The sequence below is a fragment of the Maylandia zebra genome, linkage group LG17 (genome assembly GCF_041146795.1).
Source record: "Maylandia zebra isolate NMK-2024a linkage group LG17, Mzebra_GT3a, whole genome shotgun sequence".
NCBI lineage: Eukaryota > Metazoa > Chordata > Actinopteri > Cichliformes > Cichlidae > Maylandia > Maylandia zebra.
The window spans coordinates 18,700,756-18,719,546 of NC_135183.1; the positions used below are offsets into that span (position 1 = coordinate 18,700,756).

At 42.9% G+C, this 18,791-nt stretch overlaps 1 protein-coding gene and 1 long non-coding RNA gene across 3 annotated transcripts; one reads left to right on the forward strand and one right to left on the reverse strand.

Annotated features, from left to right (window-relative positions):
* The first annotated feature begins 2,035 nt into the window (after positions 1-2,035).
* Positions 2,036-4,892, forward strand: LOC112436309 (uncharacterized). Of its 2 annotated transcripts, XM_076876076.1 has the most exons (5): positions 2,036-2,228; positions 2,563-2,654; positions 3,033-3,227; positions 3,316-3,392; positions 3,649-4,892. In XM_076876076.1, the coding sequence occupies exons 1-5, from the start codon at positions 2,078-2,080 to the stop codon at positions 4,286-4,288; spliced, it is 1,155 nt and encodes a 384-aa protein (XP_076732191.1). In that variant the 5' UTR covers positions 2,036-2,077; the 3' UTR covers positions 4,289-4,892. The 2 variants fall into 2 exon arrangements, with proteins under 2 accessions (XP_076732191.1, XP_024661551.2); XM_024805783.2 differs by lacking the exon at positions 2,563-2,654 and having other exon boundaries at positions 3,649-4,891.
* A 429-nt stretch (positions 4,893-5,321) lies between these two features.
* On the reverse strand, positions 5,322-7,279 carry LOC143413325 (uncharacterized). The gene is made up of 3 exons (XR_013093946.1): positions 6,714-7,279; positions 6,262-6,397; positions 5,322-5,979 (listed from the first exon to the last, which is right to left on the reverse strand). It is a non-coding gene; the product is annotated as an uncharacterized LOC143413325 (long non-coding RNA).
* Between the last annotated feature and the right edge of the window lie 11,512 nt (positions 7,280-18,791).

Genomic DNA, 18,791 nt, shown 5'->3' on the forward strand with positions numbered 1-18,791 from the left:
TGGTTGTATTGATGTATAGCAACTTGAAATGCTCCCAAAAATGGCTCCACAGCATGTAAAAATATAATATAAGCTCTGGCGAACTTGGTTCTATGGTAGGTCTTAAAGGGTTAATAAACTAGATCTCTTTCAAATAAATGTTTTTCTTAACATATTTCTATAGCATTCACTCTTCATGAACTAAACATAAAGCAATTCACATTTCCTCTTATTGTGCAAAATATATATCTTGTGGCTTTAACCCAAAAATACACCTGCACCGAGCTCACAGAGTTTCGGTACAGTCTAACACTTGGATCGGCACAGGCTAACAACTGGACCAACTTGGAAATGAGTTCTTTAGCTTAACATTCGCCACACACAAGACATTTATCATTAATCGCCACTGCTGTCTGTCACTTTTATAACATCTGTTTATATTATCAACCACCCAGCTTACCTGTAAAAACAGAAAAATAAGACCATCAGTTCTCTTTGGCGCGCAGGCCGTACGCTGCCTCTTCACCACTGGCACTACTTCTTCTAGTGTAGCGTCAGCTACCGAGGACCGAGCGCCCGTACAGGACCGAGCGCCCTCTGCTGGCGGAACTTATACAACAGTAAAACTTACATTGCAGTGGCCTTACTAAAAGAAAATGTCCTTGAGTATAAAATAAAATGGGGGGCTACTATTTTCATGTCTCTGTCTTTAACATAGTGCCACATTACCAGGCAAAATGTTTTTGGCCGCATGAAAAAAAAATGCATTAGCCGCACGTCAGTATAAGCCACAGTGTTCACAGCGTGGGAAAAAAGTAGCGGCTTATGACCCGAAAACTACGGTAGTTAGATGTGAGAATGTGACAGAAGCTGTGTCAGACTGGATTTGAACCTGCGACCCTACAGCCATGTGGACAAATACAATCTAACAGTCTGGCCAACAATGCCATTTTGAAGCCAACCAAGTGCTTCTAAAATCACCCGAGAGATGTGTGTCGGCGCGCTCTGCTGCCCCTCGTATCGCCTGCTAAGCCATCCATCAAATTACCGTGGCAACCCAGCATCCATCACCCCATCCATCATTGCAAGCAGACATACAAGAATGAGAGAGCAAAGACAGAGAGAGATCTGACAGAGGGGACAGGAGATAACAAGAGATCAGATGATGTGAGAAGGGAAAGTGAAAGATGGTGGAAAAGGAGAAGATAATTAGAGGGAAGGAATGAATAAAGAACAAGTACTAAAAGGGAAGAAGAGAGAAAAAGAGGTTAAAAATATGAGAGGAATCAGAGTAAAAAAGAAGAGAGAAGATGGGGAGCTAGTTGGAGAGAATCGGCCGTGAAAGATATGAAATGAAATGGTGTCACAAAGGGAAGCAGAAAATAATTCAGTTTTTCTGAAGCCAAGGTGAACTTGTAAATTGTGTCGTAATTCCCGAGACTATCAGATGCGCGCGCACACACACACACACACACACACAAACACACACACACACACACACACACACACACACACACAGCTGCTGACGCATGGGATGAACGCAAATCCGAAGGTAGCAAGTTGGAGAGAAAAATGATAACAAAAAATTGCTGTTTTTTTTTCTCTCCGTCTGGTTTAAAACTCAATTTTATTCATTTATTTTGCAGAGTTGGTTCACTTTAGAACGGGGACAAAAGGGCAGGAAAAAAAGGAAAAAATAGGATAAAATAAAATAAAAATAGGAGACTAAAGGAAGATGGTGAGAATAAAAGGCAGAAGGAACAAAAAGAGAAAAAGAGGAGAGGAACGAAGGTGCTGTGATTATTGAGGAAAGCCTTTAATTGGATGGCCGATGGTCAGTGTGGCTGACAATCTACACAGGAACAGGCAAAGAAGGAAAGGCAGTCCAAAAATGACTTAAAGAAAAGAGCAACACTGGTAAAGAAAAAGCTCAGTGGAAATAAGAATTCACAAGAATGCAAACCTGTAATAATCAGCAGGAAGCAGGAAAGTACCCTTACAGGTCACTTTATTAGGTACGTCATGCTAATGGACTACTTGCACTAACACTTCCGCGTTCTATGTAGTCCTGCTCCAGTGCTTCCGGTGCGGTTAAACCATGGCGACGTTCTACACTCGATGCCTACAAGAGCTCCCAAAATTGAACATCACCGATGTTCATCGGATTTGCAGAGTGACGACTACCCCCGCCAGCAAATTAGATAAAGGATTTAAGTTATATGCTGCATCATATATACACAACTACGAAGGTAAGAAAACGTAAATTAACCGACAAAGAAACGCTAGCTAACGTCAAATGCAAACACTACGTTACTCCGCTATGTCCTTCATTTGATGTCAGTTCTCTACATTACATGTTTTCTTAAACGGTGTTTTATGTCGTCCTAAACTATAGTTGAGGTTTTCTTAACTAATGTCACTTTTGTTGTTAGACACTGTTATATTAGCGTTAGGTAGTTGGCTAACTATGGAGGTAGTTAACTACCTAATGCTACTCTTGCTAAGTGTAAAATATATATGTTTAAGACATGCTGAAATGAGTAATACAGAAATAATGCTAATGGTACTTGTATCTTTATTCAGTGTCCAATAAAGACAGGTTGTCAGGGGAGGTCGGTGTGAGAGCCCTGTGCTACAGGTCGATGAGGAGGAGTGAGGCACCACACAGACTAAGTGTAGGCAGGAAGCTGTGTAAAGTTGTTAATCCCCGTTCTGTGGGGTTCAGTTCATTTAAGCATTAGTTAAGTTCATTCCTAAAGGCCCATCAACTTGAATGTTTTCCTTGTCTCCCTGCTTTATCACTCCTAATTTGACTAGTCAGATAGTTAAATCAACGTGTGTTTGGGTGATCAGAAACATTTGACAACAAGTTAATACTGCAAATATACACAATCTAAGTTATTACAGTTATCAAGCATGGTTAAGTTGTTTTAATAGGGAGAGAAGGAAACACTAAGCATTCAGGAGGGTACGTAACCATAACACTGAACTATGTTCCTGTTCGGCTCTTCCATGAAGATGTTACATTTTTAATTTTCGTTCTTTCTTCTTAGATTAAGCTTCTGGATTCATCGCCGGTGATACTGACACATAGCCAGTGCTCCTGTGTGGCAGGCGCTGTTATGTGCAATCACACAGTGGCATTGCTCTTCCAAACAGCACACTACTCACAACTCAGAGTGCCGGTTGTCCCCCCTGTGCATAGCTGCACGGAATCTGAACAGCAATGGCACAAGCCACGGACAGTGGTAATTTAAATGAGGTTAAAGTTTTTGAATTAGTCCATGTTTACATATGAACAGCAACACCATCCATAGTAAATGTGTCTTCTGTTAGGGTGTGAGGCCAGGACCCATCAACTCCATGATCTTCACTAAGCCAGTACCAAATAGGATGGCCCAGACTGGAGTACGGTAATTACATTTGTAAAATTTGGTTTCATGTGTTACAAATGTATGTTGCTATTTTTTTCATACATACATGTGTCAGAATAGGTATTAATTTACATACAACATTACACTTTCTGAAGACGGCTAACTCAGTCATGTACATATACATCCCAGTCTCTAACTTATGCACCACTGTTTTACACCTTTTAGTTTTTAGTTTAGTTGTTGTTCAGTATAATAACCTTCTCCCTTACATTATTGTCATTGATGTTTTCTTTAGGAGTGGCTTCTACAGAGGCATGGTGGGTCCGTTACCAGATCCCTGCTTGTTCAGAATAACGGAGGCATATGCAAAATTTAATATTGAGGACAGGCCACTTGTGACCACAATGAACATGAGACCTGACAAGCCCCTTGTGGAAAGTGCCTTTGGGCTGGTGCAGGAGGGCAGTGTTCTGTCATATCAGCAGCCGGTTTTGACAACCCGGTACATCACACTACACCGCGATGCACCACCAACACCGCACTTGCCTCTGGAGGGGTATGACATCTTGCCATCAGATTGTGTGTTTGTGTGCTCAGAAGAAGAGCTTCTTCATCTGAAAAGCTTGTCTGTAACTCTGGAAATGGCTCACAAAATAGAGGAAGCTACACGTGAGCAAAGCACTTCGTCTGAGTGGCATCAGCTCCGCAGGCCCAGAGTGACTGCCTCTAGGTTTCGGGAGGTGTGTCACGTCAGAGGCCAGAGCTCGGCCGAGTCACTAGCAGAGCGTATATTGAAGGGAACAAGGCAGACAGCAGACATGAGGAGAGGAACTGAGATGGAGCCTGCAATAGCAGCAGAGTATAGTAGGCTAATGAATGTTAACTACTCACCCTGTGGTCTGGTCATTCACCCCATTGCTTGCTGCATCTCCTGATGGTGTTGTTTTTGACCCCAATGAATACCCCCAGTTTGGCTTCGTCGAATTCAAATGTCCCAATGTACAAAACTTTATTGACTGCAAATATGTGCAGATGGAATGTGGTACCCCTAAACTAAAAAAGAGCCACGCATATTACTGGCAAGTGCAAGGACAACTGCTCATCAGTGGGATGCAGTGGTGTGACTTTGTTGTGTGGGCACAAGAGGACTACCTAGTGCAAAGAATATACATGGATATAGATGTGCACAATGCAATCAGAGAAAAGGCAGACTATTTCTTTTTTTACATATATATGCCAAGATACCTGTGTTTGAAAAAATGAACAGTGAAAACAGCAAAAAGAAAAACAGATCCTTCAGGCTGGCTGGAACAAAATAACTGATGTTTTATTTTCAATATATTTCATGAATTCTTTTGTTGTTACATGTTACTTTTATGTGACATCAATAAACTGTTATTTAAGCAATGGCATCAATTTAATTTTTAAAAACACACATTAAAACGTTGAATTTGTGCAGAACTTATTTACATGGTAAGTATTTAAAACTCCATGCCTAGCATACTGATATACATTTAGACAATAACACAACTGAACTGTAGAAAATGACAAATGGTATTTTTGATGTTACAAAAGTTCAATGTCACTTATGGTTTTAAAACGATTTAGTGATTTACTTTATAATTTTGATAAATAGTTTTGTTGAATCTGAATAGTAATAATAGTAGTATAATTAAACAGTATTATTAACATTAAACATTTGCAATGAATTTGAATTATCAATAACTGAAACTCAACTATCGGCACTCAAGTACCAGTTCTGTAATCAAGTATTGTCAGCTGAGAAGGAAGAAATTCAACTGTAGTGGCCTCAGCTGCAGGTCATTTTCCATAAGTTACTGGCACTGGTGTCTTGGGAAAAATCCATCTTGTCTCACTTAACCCATTTTTTAACTAATGCTGTGTTCTGGTAATTTGACAGCATACATGCCACTGCAAACAGTTGGTTGATATTACAAACATGTGACATGGTAATGATGCTATCAAAAAGTTTGTTCTGTTTGATCCTCCTAATGACTCGCTCCACATGTACCCTGAGTCTGGCTATGGCCTGCGTCTCCTTAACCTGGTATGCTGGCATCTGCTTCTGCTTAGATAGAAAAGGTGGGCAGTACACTTTGCATTTACAACAATCAGTGATTAGGAAGCCCTTATCTACCATCACTGCCATGTCTTCAGTCAACTTCTCAGCAATGCCTGATTGTTTGAATAGTTCCTTGTCACTAACCGAACCAGCATACAGATTAGAGATGAATGTCACTGGACCATGTGGAGCTATGCCAACCAGGGCTTTCATCGTACAGTGGGATTTGTACGAAGAGTACATTTCACTTTGGAGAAGTGGTGAGGATGGTGTCTGACACCTCAGCTCTGTACAGTCAAGGATCATCTGGGTGTCTGAGAAATCTTTGAATTCCTCAGGGAGGTAAGCTTGCACTTCTTCACGTGTAAGCCAGATGCACTGAGACCCCAGTGCAGTGGCAAGAAAATTTGTCCATGTTGCAATAATGCGGCTCACTGTGGACTGGTGTATGTTAAATCGGTGTGCCAGGTCCCTCTCCTTCAAACCAACTGACAGGAAAACCAGGAAAAGAAAAAACTCATCAATTGGCTGTAGCAGCTGCCTCTGGAAGGTGAAAACAAAAGGGAAAATGTTACTCCTTAAGCTATGAACTAGTAAAATTATTCTTTTCTTGGCTAAATGTTTTGTAATGGTTAGGCATACCATACTGTACCATGGGGTAAACAATGAGGTGCTGTAGTGCACAGGTGTATGTATGTAAAGGATACTGAGTCTAGCATACATACACCTGTGTATGTATGCTACTGTACATAAAGTAATGTTATTGTACATAAATACAATAACATTACACCTCTAGTTCTAACTACCAACAAACCCATAACCTACTGTTGATGTGCGTGCAGGTGTCAACACTTCTTCGTTCCGATTGGCAGCTGACTTGGCTCTTGAAACCCGGATCATTTTATAGATGCAAGGCTCAATCAAAACCCAGAATGCCATCAAATGATCATAGCTTGGAAATCTATTCACGAGAGAGACATACATCATGTCAATCATTAATTAACATTACACACTGACATAAAAATAATGTGAACTGTGACAAATATGCTAATGGAATGCTGTATAAAATAGTCTGATTAAGAGTATTTGGTGTTGTATTTTACCTGTAGCATTAGGATATTGTTTAAATACTAAAGCATCTACATAAAACATACAATCAGCAGAGAAAAAGTAAATTTCTATTTTGTTTTCATTAAGACTGGAAAAACTTTCGAAATTTAACTGATGGTGACCTTGGTATATTTTAAACAGTTAGCTTGAATAGAACTTAGATGTACCTGGTATAGAATCGGATGTCAGTGTCGGAGCCAGCAAAACGCTGTAACCCAAATTCTCGCTGGACACGTAACTCCTGTATTTCCTTCCTCAGAGTCTCCACGTCTTTGGACAGGTCTTCTGCAGCTGATGCAGATATGTCCAATGCAGATGGCTCAGGGACATCATGATCTCTTGTAAGACTGTGCTCTTCTTGATCGTCAGGAGGAACTAGTTCAGGGCGTCGCTCCGTTCTCTCCCAAACACTACGCCGCGGTGGTTCAACTTTATAGCCATTCCACTCAAAAAGTGTTGGTACAGCACCTTTAATAAGCCGCCTTCGACCATCGAGGGTTGTTGGCTCTATGAGTTGATCACTGGCAAAGTGTCTGCAGCAGACCCTGGTGTGAGAGGTAATCGTGAAATGATCCCGGCGTATATTTACCAGCCATTGTCTTCTCAAGTCGGAATGGGTCGGAAAGGCATGAAAACTTAGTATGCCGTTAAATTTGGCTGAAGCTGAACAAAGTGGGACACAGCAATGCTCGGAGTATTTCTTCTCCTGTTTTTGAAAATGTTCTGTTTTAAATACTTTCAAATTCAAATTTTTATTTGTCACGTACACAGTCATACACAGTACGATATGTAGTGAAATGCTTGGACAACTGCTCGTGACCTAAAGAAAACAAAAAAGGAAAAGGCTATGAATAAGATAGGAAATAAATATGAAAAATTAAAAAGGGTAAATTTAACTAGGAAGGAATAAAATATAAATTAAGGTTAAAAATGAAATAACTGTACAACACAAATTAGAATGAAGGGTAAATTTAACTGGGAAGAATAAGATAAAATATATAAATTAAAGTTGAAAATAAAATAACTGTACAACAAAATACACAATATAGAACTATATAAGAATGTATGAAGAAATCTAAATATAAATAAATATATACACAATAACAGCAGCTGTACAAGTATTAACCGGAAATGAAGAATATAGTGACCAGTGTTGTGCAAAACCAAAGTCCAGAAAGTCCAGTGTGTGTGTAAGAACTGTATGTGTGGGTCAGTACTGTGTGGTGGTGTGATTGAGAGACCGTATCGCCTGCGGGAAGAAGCTCCTCCTCAGTCTCTCTGTGTTGGTCTTCAGGGAGCGGAATCGCTTTCCTGACCTCAGCAGAGAGAACAGTCTGTTGTTGGGATGGCTGAGGTCCTTCACGATCTTCCTGGCCTTGGTCCAGCACCGCCTGCTGTAGATTGAGTGCAGGTCAGGGAGCTCGGAGCGGATGGTGCGCTCAGCTGACCGCACAACCCTCTCTAGAGCTCGTCTGTCCTGCATGGTGCTGTTCCCGAACCAGGTTAAGATGTTTCCCGCCAGGATGCTCTCTATGGTGCACGAGTAAAAGTTCCTGAGCACCTTGGAGGGCAGTTGGAAGTCTCTCAAGCGTCTGAGGTGGTAGAGACGCTGTCGGGCCTTTTTCACCACGGTGTTGATGTGACAGGACCATGACAGGTCCTGCGTGATGTGAACTCCGAGGTATTTGAAGCTGTCCACTCTCTCCACTGGGCACTCGTTGATGACGGGGGTCTGGTAGTTCCTCTCCTGCTTAGTGCTGAAGTCCACTATCAGCTCCTTTGTCTTACTGACGTTTAGAAGGAGGTTGTTCCTCTGGCACCAGTTCTCCAGATTCCTAATCTCCTTCAGGTAGGCCGTCTCGTTGTTATCAGAGATCAGGCCCACCACGACGGTGTCGTCAGCAAACTTGATGATGGTGGTGGAGCTGGTAGTGGCCACACAGTCATATGTGTACAAAGAGTACAGCAGGGGGCTCAGAACACACCCCTGGGGGGCTCCAGTGCTGAGAGTGGTGGAGGCTGAGACATGTCCGCCCATCCTTACTGCCTGTGGTCTGCCAGTTAGGAAGTTGGAGATCCACTGACACATAGATGAGCTGAGTCCCAGATGCTCCAGCTTGGTGGTGAGTGTGGAGGGAATTATGGTGTTAAATGCAGAGCTGTAGTCTATGAAGAGCATTTTAACATAATTCCCCCTTCTAGTGTCCAAGTGAGTGAGTGATGTGTGGAGGAGATGAGAGATGGCATCGTCTGTGGAACGATTTGGACGGTAAGCGAACTGTAGTGGTTCCAGTGTGTCTGGTAGTGAAGAAATGATGAAGTCTCTGACCAGGCGTTCAAAGCACTTCATCACTACTGAGGTGAGGGCTACAGGGCGATAGTCATTGAGAGAAGCAGGGTGGGGTTTCTTCGGGACAGGAACAATGATGGACTCTTTGAAGCATGTGGGGATCACCGACTGAGATAAAGAGATGTTGAATATCTCAGTGAACACAGGAGCTAGCTGGTATGCGCAGTCTCTGAGGATACGACCTGGGATGCCGTCTGGTCCTGCTGCTTTCCTGGTGTTCACTCTCTTGAAGGCTCTCCTTACTTCATGCTCGGAGATGACGAGCACGTTTCCGGTGCTGGCAGTATCTTCCTGTCTGCAGCCGTTAGCGCCGCTAACACTAGCATTGTTGGAGACCTTAGCTGCAGCCTCGAAGCGAGCATAGAAAGTGTTCAGCTTGTCTGCCAGAGTCACGGCCGCGTTCGTCATACCGGTTGTTGGTGCTTTATAGTCCGTTATTGTCCTTAGTCCCCGCCACAGGCTCCTAGAGTCACTCTGTTGGAGTTGTGACTCTAGTTTCCTCCCGTAGCGCTGCTTCGCCTCTTTCACCGCCCTCCGCACGTTATATGACGCGGCTTTGTACGGGTCCATGTCCCCCGTCATGAGTCCCGTGTTGTAGGCAGCGGTGCGGGATCTCAGAGCGTCGCGGATGGTTTTATCCGCCCACGGCTTCTGGTTGGGAAACGTTGTGATAGTCTTTGTCTCCACGGTATCATCCGCTAGTTTCCCGATGAATCCCACAACCGCTTCCGTAAACACGTTGACGTCATCGTCGGAGCTGTTTCTGAACATGCCCCAGTCTGCGTCATCGAGTGCGTCCTGTAACGCGGCCACCGATTGATCCGTCCAGCGCGCGACCTTCCTCTGAACCGGAACTTCCTGTTTCAGCCTTTCTTTGTATTTTGGCATGAGGAAGATGGCGGCGTGATCAGATTTGCCAAACGGGGGGCGGGATTGTGTAGTGTAGCAGTGGTCCAGTGTCCTTTCACCCCTGGTGGGGCAGGTGATGTGTTGATAAAAGTTTGGCGCTGCGCGTTTGAGGTTGGCGCTATTAAAGTCCCCCGTCACAATAAGCGCAGCGTCCCGGTGTTGTGTCTGGTGCTGTGTGAGTGCCTCATGCAGCTCGCATAAGGCGGTGACCGTGTCCGCTTGTGGTGGAATATAAACGGCACTTACAATGACCGATGTAAATTCCCGAGGTAGATAAAAAGGACGACACATGATGGACAGTAGTTCCAGATTTGGTGTGCAGGAGCGTGTGAGAGGAACAACGTTCGCACTGTTGCACCAGTTGTTGTTCACCATTAAACACACGCCGCCTCCCCTTGACTTCCCCGAGTCCCGTGTCCTGTCCATGCGGTGAACCGAGAAGAACTCGGCCGGCTGGATGGCGTGGTCCGGCACCGCTGGGTTCAGCCATGTCTCGGTGAAGCAGAGGAGATTGCAGTCCCGAATGTCTCTCTGGAACTTTATCCTGGCCCTGAGGTCGTCAAGCTTGTTCTCCAGTGACTGGACGTTGGCGAGCAGGATGCTAGGCAGAGGTGTGCGGTGTGCACGAGCTCTCAGCCTGTTCCTGACGCCGGCTCGCTTCCCTCTAGGCCGCCGCCGCTTCCCTTTGTTCTCCCTCGAGATCTCACTCGGCCAGCCCGGATCCGGAGTTAAAAACTTCGAATTGTGAGTACATTGTATACCAATAGAAACAAGAGTGTCACTGTCATACCTAATGTACCCAATGGTGATGATTTTGCCGATTTAGAAACGCTGAAAACTAACTTAAAAAGCAAAGACAAAGAAAAAGTGGTCGGAGCAGTCGTGACGGCAGCCGACCTCACCGGCGCCATCTTATATTACTTTCCTTTTTATACTCATTCTGAACCGACATTAGCATAGCTACCGATAGATAAGCAAACGTACCGGAAACGCACAAGCGGTACTATTTGGAAACGGAAATACGTCACATGCCCTAGTGCAAGTAGTCTATATCAGGTTGGATGTCCTTTTGCATTCAGAGCTGCCATAATTCTTCATGGCTCAGATTCAACAAGGTGCAAGAAACATTCCTCTGTTCCACAACGTCTGAGTACACTGAACTCAGTGTCATGTTCAAGACACCAGGATTTGGGTCGAGATACATTATCCTGCAGTGCCAGGTGTGGTCTTCTGCTCCTTTAGCCCGTCTGCTTCTGTCACAAACTGAAAGCAGGGACTCAAGCGCAGAGCAGGTTGACATCTCAGAACACGATTTATTTACACACCAGTGCAATAATATATACAGTGACGGGGAAAGTCCAGGGTTCCAGGGGATTAGGGGAAGGCTCTCTCTTTCTCTCACGCTCGCTCACGTCCTCACATCCGACTCACACACGTCCGTACCGCGGGAAGATAAACTGGAACAGGAAAGGGAGAAATCACTCACAAATCACGAAGGTAGGGCGTAAAGGTATAAGACCAAAAGAAAGACTAACGTCAGTAGCTCAATCATCCAGTGATGAGAGGATCTGTGACCCAGCCTAGGAATAGTAGATGGGTAATCAGCTGATCGCCAACAGCTGTGTGAGCCAAGGGCGGGAGCCAGCTGTGAGCTCCGCCCAGGCAGAGAGGTAGGGGAGAAAGAGAAAAAGCAAAAACACAAGTGTAGCCTTGTGAGGCCGGCTGGGCAGGCACAGGGACCATGACAGCTTCACTGTTTGATGTGCTGTGAATTAAGAGATTATAATGAATGAATGTCTTCCTATCAGCTCAAAGAAGTCATGCCATTCTCCCCTGGACTCTTGCATTTCCTTCAATTGATATTTTCCCTCTGCGAACCCTACAGATGGTTGTGTGGGAAAATCCCAGCAGATCAGCAGCTTCTGAAATGCTCAGACCAGCCAGCCCTTTTTAGTTTGTCCCAAAAAAGACAGACATGGGAATAAAACTAGAACTGCAGAAGACAAGGTAGAAGCAAAGATGCAAGAGAGCAGACAATGAAGGGAGATCAACAGGGAAAGGAGGTGGAGAGAAAAGAGATGAATCAGTAAAAGAATATACAAAAATGATGGAAGTATTTGCAGAACAGTAACAAAGAACCAGCTCACCTAGGAGATATGCAGGAGGGATTCTTATTAAATGATCAGCTGGGTCATTTGAAAAAGATATCCAGACATTTGTTAAAAGCCTGGAGAAAAGTCTGAGCATGATGAAAATCAGTAGCAGTCATTATCTGGGAGCCATGAATGCCACTGACACTCTGTCATAACAATTGATATGGGTACATTAACATTAACATTAAGTCTGGACTGATGATACTGGCTGCAGATGGAAAACAGGAGGAAGGGAGGCAAAAAGATTGTATTTGTCAAAGAAAACTTTGGCAATTATTTTCTTCATGTGTAACATGATGATTTATGTAACACTGTCTGCCTTCACCTCCTCTTTCTTTTTCATCTTCTCCATTTCATAATTGCTTTGGTTTAATACCCTCATCCCATCAGAATCAATTAGCCATGTCCTCTTCAAGTCTCCAAAACATGTTCCTCCATAGTCTTACTGTCTGTGTTCACTGTCTACTGTCTAATTGTTCTGAAATAAATTCACCTTCATTCAGAGCATCTGAGTTCAGAACATCTCCTCACATCGTTTACACTCCAGTGAGACGAACAGCCTAAAGAGGCTTTTATTGACTGGACTGTGATGTGATAAACAGGATGCTAAATGTGTGACGGTGAGGCTATTTCAATATTGTTTGGGGGTATGGAACTGAAATGATCGGGAGGGGATGTCGGCTTCTATGCTCCTACAACACATCGCATTGATTTTTCATTTTAGCTGTGAGACCCATGTGTTTTCAGACAAATTTTAATTTAGCTGAATAGGTGAATGAATTTATGAACAGGGAGACCTGAAGAGGTGTGTTATACATAAGACCCAGCAGGATAGTGGTGTGTACACATTGTACACTTTGTGTTATTAAGCAAGTTGTATTTTTGAGGATTAATTTCATTATGGATCAAGGACGGTGCTCCCGGTCAATCCAAAATGTTAATGAACCTAAACCTAAATTTTTAAGAATGTAAAAGTGAGGTTTTGTCTTTAAGAGAATATATATATGTGCAATTATGCAACTAATTGAAAAAAACGAACATTTTCCCATCTCACTAGTTTATTTGCAAATGTTAAAGTGAGAATAATAAAACAACTCAAAATGTACATATAAACATTTCTGACATGTCAAAAAAAATAAATAAAAAATATCAGTGACCAATACAGCCACCCTTCTTTTCAATAACTGTCACAAGCCTTCCATTCATGGACTCAAGGTTCAAGGTTCTTTATTATTTGTCACATGCATAGTTATACAAGTATAACACACAGTGAAATGTAGCCTGACACGCTCCTCGACATGTGCAAAAATTGGGGGGGGGGGGGGGGGGGGGGGGTGTGTAGAGGAAGAACATTATATATATATATATATATATATATATATATATATATACACACACACACACACACATATAGTATATACACTGGGTGAATGTGCAGTAGTAGCAGCAAGCAGGTGAATTCTGTACATTAATATGAATAGATATCTGACTATTTTACAGGATAGACAATATAAACATATTTAAAATTAAAGGAATTGAAATGTACATTGTGCCTTGGTTTAGTGTCTGGAAGAGTCCTGACTCAGTCAATTATAGATGATGTGAGAGGGCGGGTGTGTGTGTTTAGGGCACGGATGGCTTGGGGATAGAAGCTCCTCTTGAGTCTCTCTGTCCTTGCCCGGAAGATGCGGAACCTTCTACCAGATTGCAGAAGTTGGAACAGTTTGTTGCCAGAATGGGACGGGTCCTTCAGTATCTGCGCTGCTCTAGTCCGGCATCTTCTGGTGTAGGTGTCCTGAAGCGGGGGGAGAGCAATCTTGCAGCAGCGTTCTGCTGTACGGATCACTCTCTGGAGAGCTTTTTGGTCCTTCACACAGCTGTTCCCGAACCACGATGTCATGTTCTGTGTGAGGATGCTCTCCACAGCGCCTGTATAGAAAATCCTGAGGATCTTTGGAGAGACCCTGAACTTCCTCAGTTGTCGTAGGTGATACAGGCGCTGCCTAGCCTTTTTGGTCTGGACCTGAATGTGGGCAGCCCATGTCAGGTCTGAGGAGATGTGGACACCAAGATACTTGAAGGACTGCACCCTCTCCACTGGAGCTCCATTGATGATAATGGGCTTGTAGTCTCTGTGCTGACCCCTTCTGAAGTCCACCACCAGCTCCTTGGTCTTGCTGACGTTCAGCTGGAGGTGGTTGTCCTGGCACCACGATGCCAGATTCTTCACTTCATCCATGTAGGCCGCCTCATCGTTGTTGGAGATGGCACCCAACACCACTGTGTCGTCAGCAAACTTCACAATGGTGTTGGAGCCATGGGTGGCCACACAGTCTGAAGTGTAGAGGGAGTAGAGCAGTGGCGAGAGGACACATCCCTGAGGTGCTCCTGTGTTGATGGTGATGCTGTTGGAGAAGCACCTGCCCACCCTCACCACCTGAGTTCTGCCAGTGATGAAGTCCAACACCCATGCACACAGACGGCTGTTAAGTCCCAGATCCCTCAGCTTTGTGAACAGTCTGCAGGGCACTATTGTGTTAAACTCTGAACTGTAATCAATAAACAGCATTCGCACATAGTTACCCTGTTTCTTATCCACGTGGCTGAGAGTGGTGTGTAGGACGTGGGCGATGGCATCCTCTGTGGACTCTGTCAGTTTCTTGATCTGATGATGATCAACTTTTTGTGCAGCAGCAACCACAGCCTCCCAGACACTGTTCAGAGAGATGTACTGTTTTCCTACACTGTAAATCTCCCATTTAAGCAAGGCCCACAGGTTCTCATTAGGGTTTAGGTCAGGGGAGGAAGGGGGCCATGTCATTATCTTTTCATTCTTAAGGCCTTTACTGGCTAGCCATGCAGTGGAGTACTTCGATGCATGAGATGGACTATTGTCTGGCATAAAAGTCATGGTCTTCTTAAAAGATGGAGACTTTTTCCTGTACCACTGCTTGAAGAAAGTGTCTTCTAAAAACTGGAAGTAGGTTTTGGAGTTGATTTTCAGGCCATATTCAACCCGAAAAGGTCCAACAAGCTCATCTTTAATAATACCAGCCCATACCAGTAGCCCACCTTGCTGGTGTCTGAGTCAAAGTGGAGCTCTGTGTCCATTACTGATCCATCCGTCTGGTCCATCAAGAGTCACTCTCATCTCATTAGTCCATAAAACCTTTGAAAAATCTGTCATCAGATATTTCTTGGTCCAGCCTTGACGTTTCAAGTTGTGCGTTTTGTTCAGTGGTGGTTGGGTTTCAGCCTTCCTTGCCTTGGCCATGTTTCTAAGCACTGAACACCTTGTACTTCTGGACACTCTGGGTAGGTGGCAGTTCAGGAATATGGCAGCACTGGAGGACAATGGGTTCCTGGTAGCTTCACGTTTGATTCTTCTCAAATCTTTGGCAGTTAACTTGTGTCTTTTTTTCTCAATACGTTTCTTGCGACCCTGTTGGCTATTTTCAACAAAACATTTGATGGTTCTGTGGTCACGCCCCAATATCTTCTCAATTTCAAGAGTGCTGCATCCTTCTGGGAGACTTTTTACAATTTTTGACTTTTCAGAGTCTATTAAATCTCTTTTTTGCCCGTTTTGCCTGGGGGAGAGAAGCTGCCTAATAATTATGCACACCTTTATATAGAGTGTTGATCTCCGTAGGCCACACATACAGATCACCTGATATACTTAAATCCAATAAGCACTCAAGTTTATACAGCTTGAAGTTGGAAAATGTGCATAAAAATTACACCCACTTGCCTAACAATTGTACACACAGTGTATACCCAGTGCTTGGCAGGGAGATATTTCTGTTACTTACAGTAATGCAGTAATCTAAGGCCTGGAAACTGGTCAGCAACCTTCAGTCACTAGGGAGATATGTGTATTACCCGATTGGTTGATGAGTGATTGCTGGAGGTTGCCGGCTATAACTACATGGGGGAAATTAGCCGCAAAGAGAGTGCTACACCAAAACCTTTGTGTATTTGCTTTGTTTGCTAACAGATTGCTTGCGTCAGTTACAGCTTGCATTAAGCTGCTAAGCTGCATTTGCTGTTTGCTCTCTGAGATGTAGTCCAACTTCTGCAAGAGCAAAGCAAACCGAAAAGGGAGGACTTTGTGCCTTACAGTGCAAACAACACATTTACAAAAGGCCGAAATTCTCCATTTCCAGTTTGCATTTTGCTCTTCAGCATTTTTAGTGTTTGCAGAAAAGTTGGTATCTTCCATGGAAATTATGAGCAACAGCAATAATCTGATAATGTCCAAAGCAAAGGAAGGAGGGTATTGGTGCAGCATTCTTTGCAACTAATGTGATGCTAGCAAGTTTCCGAAATGTTCAGAAACCACTTGCTAACCAGACTGGGCAGCCTTGGTAAGTGAACTATTAGTTAATTATGTAGTATGTTTTAATTAGTGACAGTATATCAATTAATATCATTTATAGGCTTATACACTGTTAATGGATGTAGCTTGCTAATGCAGCTTGCTAGCTTTAGCTGATATCTTAGGATTCTGCTCTAACTTCCACCTTCAAGATCAAAACCAAAACGCTTACGATGAGACTTCAAAATGTATCAAAGCCACTGGATGATGTCGTTTCTAGACAGTCTATGGCTAAGGCCATAGTGAGTGTTACTACTACTTTTATCGTTACTATCATCGGAAAACATGACAGAAGATAACAGATCACTGTGCAAGAAGAAAGGAAACAGATTGAAACACTGTATTGCAAATGAATGACAGTAAATATAAAAGAACAGGAGGATTGTAGGAAGAGAAGGGTTTAAAGTTCACCAGTATAAAAGGCTGAAGAGGAAGAAGTAAAGAGCAATGACTTCTGTTGCAGACGGTGTGTATCTGAGTGTTTAAGTCCAGGAACAACACACAGACAACATTTGTCAGACTGAGACTTCCTCTGCCAAAGCTCCTTCACTCTGATTTTTATTTTCTTCTGTAAATGAGATGTGTACTGAAGCCTCAATGATTGACTGATTGTTTGATTGTGACTCATTGTAGACAGGTACTTTAAATTTTGAGCCCACACATCACAACACAAAGCAAAAAGCAAACATAATGGGTAGTATCAGTTGTATTTTCATTGCTCAGGTGACTCACCACTTATTTTGAAATGTTACCAACCACTTGAACAGAAGAAATTACAAATTTTAATGACCAAATTGTTCTGACATTTACTGAACACATTTACAATAAACCGTTAATGGAACCAAAGATTTTTCATAAACAACTAACAGGAAAGCATTATGATGTTTAACCTATTAATATTTTCATGAATTTTTCCAGTCTCCTCTTTTTAAAAAAAAAAAAAAAAAAAAAAAAAAAAAAAAAAGTTACTGTTAGACATATAAGAGTTAGCCCCGCTTAGGGAAATAGCTGACTCCCATTGTCAATGTCTGACATTTTATTGACCCATCCACCGACACTGGCCTCCTCTTTCTGTCATCTTTTTTGGCTCCTGTGAAGAGGAGTCAGACATCTTACAGCTGCTAGAAAGCTTTTTACTTGCTGTTTGGGGGTGCATGGACTGCAATGACTGATGCTGTTTTTTTTCCTGTTGGGTATTTTGAACCAATAAAGGCTTTTCCTCTAAGCTTTTAGAACACTGATAATAATGAGTTACCATAGTCCAACCTCAAAAAAGAAATGTGAACTAGCTTTTCCCCATTGCTCTGGGATGGGACATTTCTAATGTCAGTAATATTGCACAGATGGAAGAAAAGAGTTCTTGAATTTGATGTGTGTGTGTGTTGAAGAAAATGTCCCGTTGACAAAAAAAAAAAAAAAAAAAAATCCTTGCAGTTCCTTTAATATCAGCAATATACTTTAGTCTGTGTATGAAAATGTTGAGGTCATCAGGTGTGACCATCAGGACAAGCATGAAGTTGAGTCCACTGGCAGAGCCCATAAGATGGTCATTTGAAGCATTCACCAGTGCTTTTCCTGTTTTCCAAAAACCATTCCTCTGCATTCCTGTGGTCACATAGCTGATTTGTACAGGGTTTAAAACAGTTTTTTTGATTCACTCACATTGATGTAAGACCATCAGATCCATGAAACTGATACTTATTGCCCAAATTTATTCTTACCACTGTGTACTGGTCAGTGAATCAGAATGAGTCTAAATTTGGAATCAGCGCACTGTCCCACTGACATTTATCTACAGAAGACCTATTTGCCTTTAGGTAAATGTTGTAGCAAATAAACAAAGCAGGAAATTTTAGGAACTCGGGAAATTGAAGCAAAAGTTACTGAGACTGAAGCCTGAAAAAGCACAACTTTCCAAAGTGTTTCCCTGGAATGAGGCTAGGGGACAAAAGCAGTGGTTGTGCTGTGTTACGTCCCCACATAAAAGTCTAGGCGATAAGGGTGGGGGACAGTAACAGTTAGATCCAGGTGGAATGAAAAGAATGCCAGGCAGAGGTATTTAACATAAAATAGATCTTTATTGTAGGCAAACACCTCAATAATCATATAAATGGCAACAACAAAAGGAGACAGCACCGCTGCTTTAATAAGAAATCAGGGAGGTCAACCCAAAGTGGTAATGACCACTCAACAAAGAAAGCAACAATAAGGTTTCAACAGAAAGAGACAGCAACGCTGCTAACAAACAATATCCAGGCAGGCCACACAAACTAATGAAGGCCGCCGTCACTCATGGGCAATCACTGCTCAGTTAAACACTACTCACAAAGAGCCACACACCAGAAGGCTGGTCATACGCAGCAGGCTGTTTGTCAGGGACCAAGCAGTAAAGCATAAAGGACACCGGTGGTTTTAATTTAAAAAAAAAAAAAAAGGGTTTTATTGACCCAAAAAT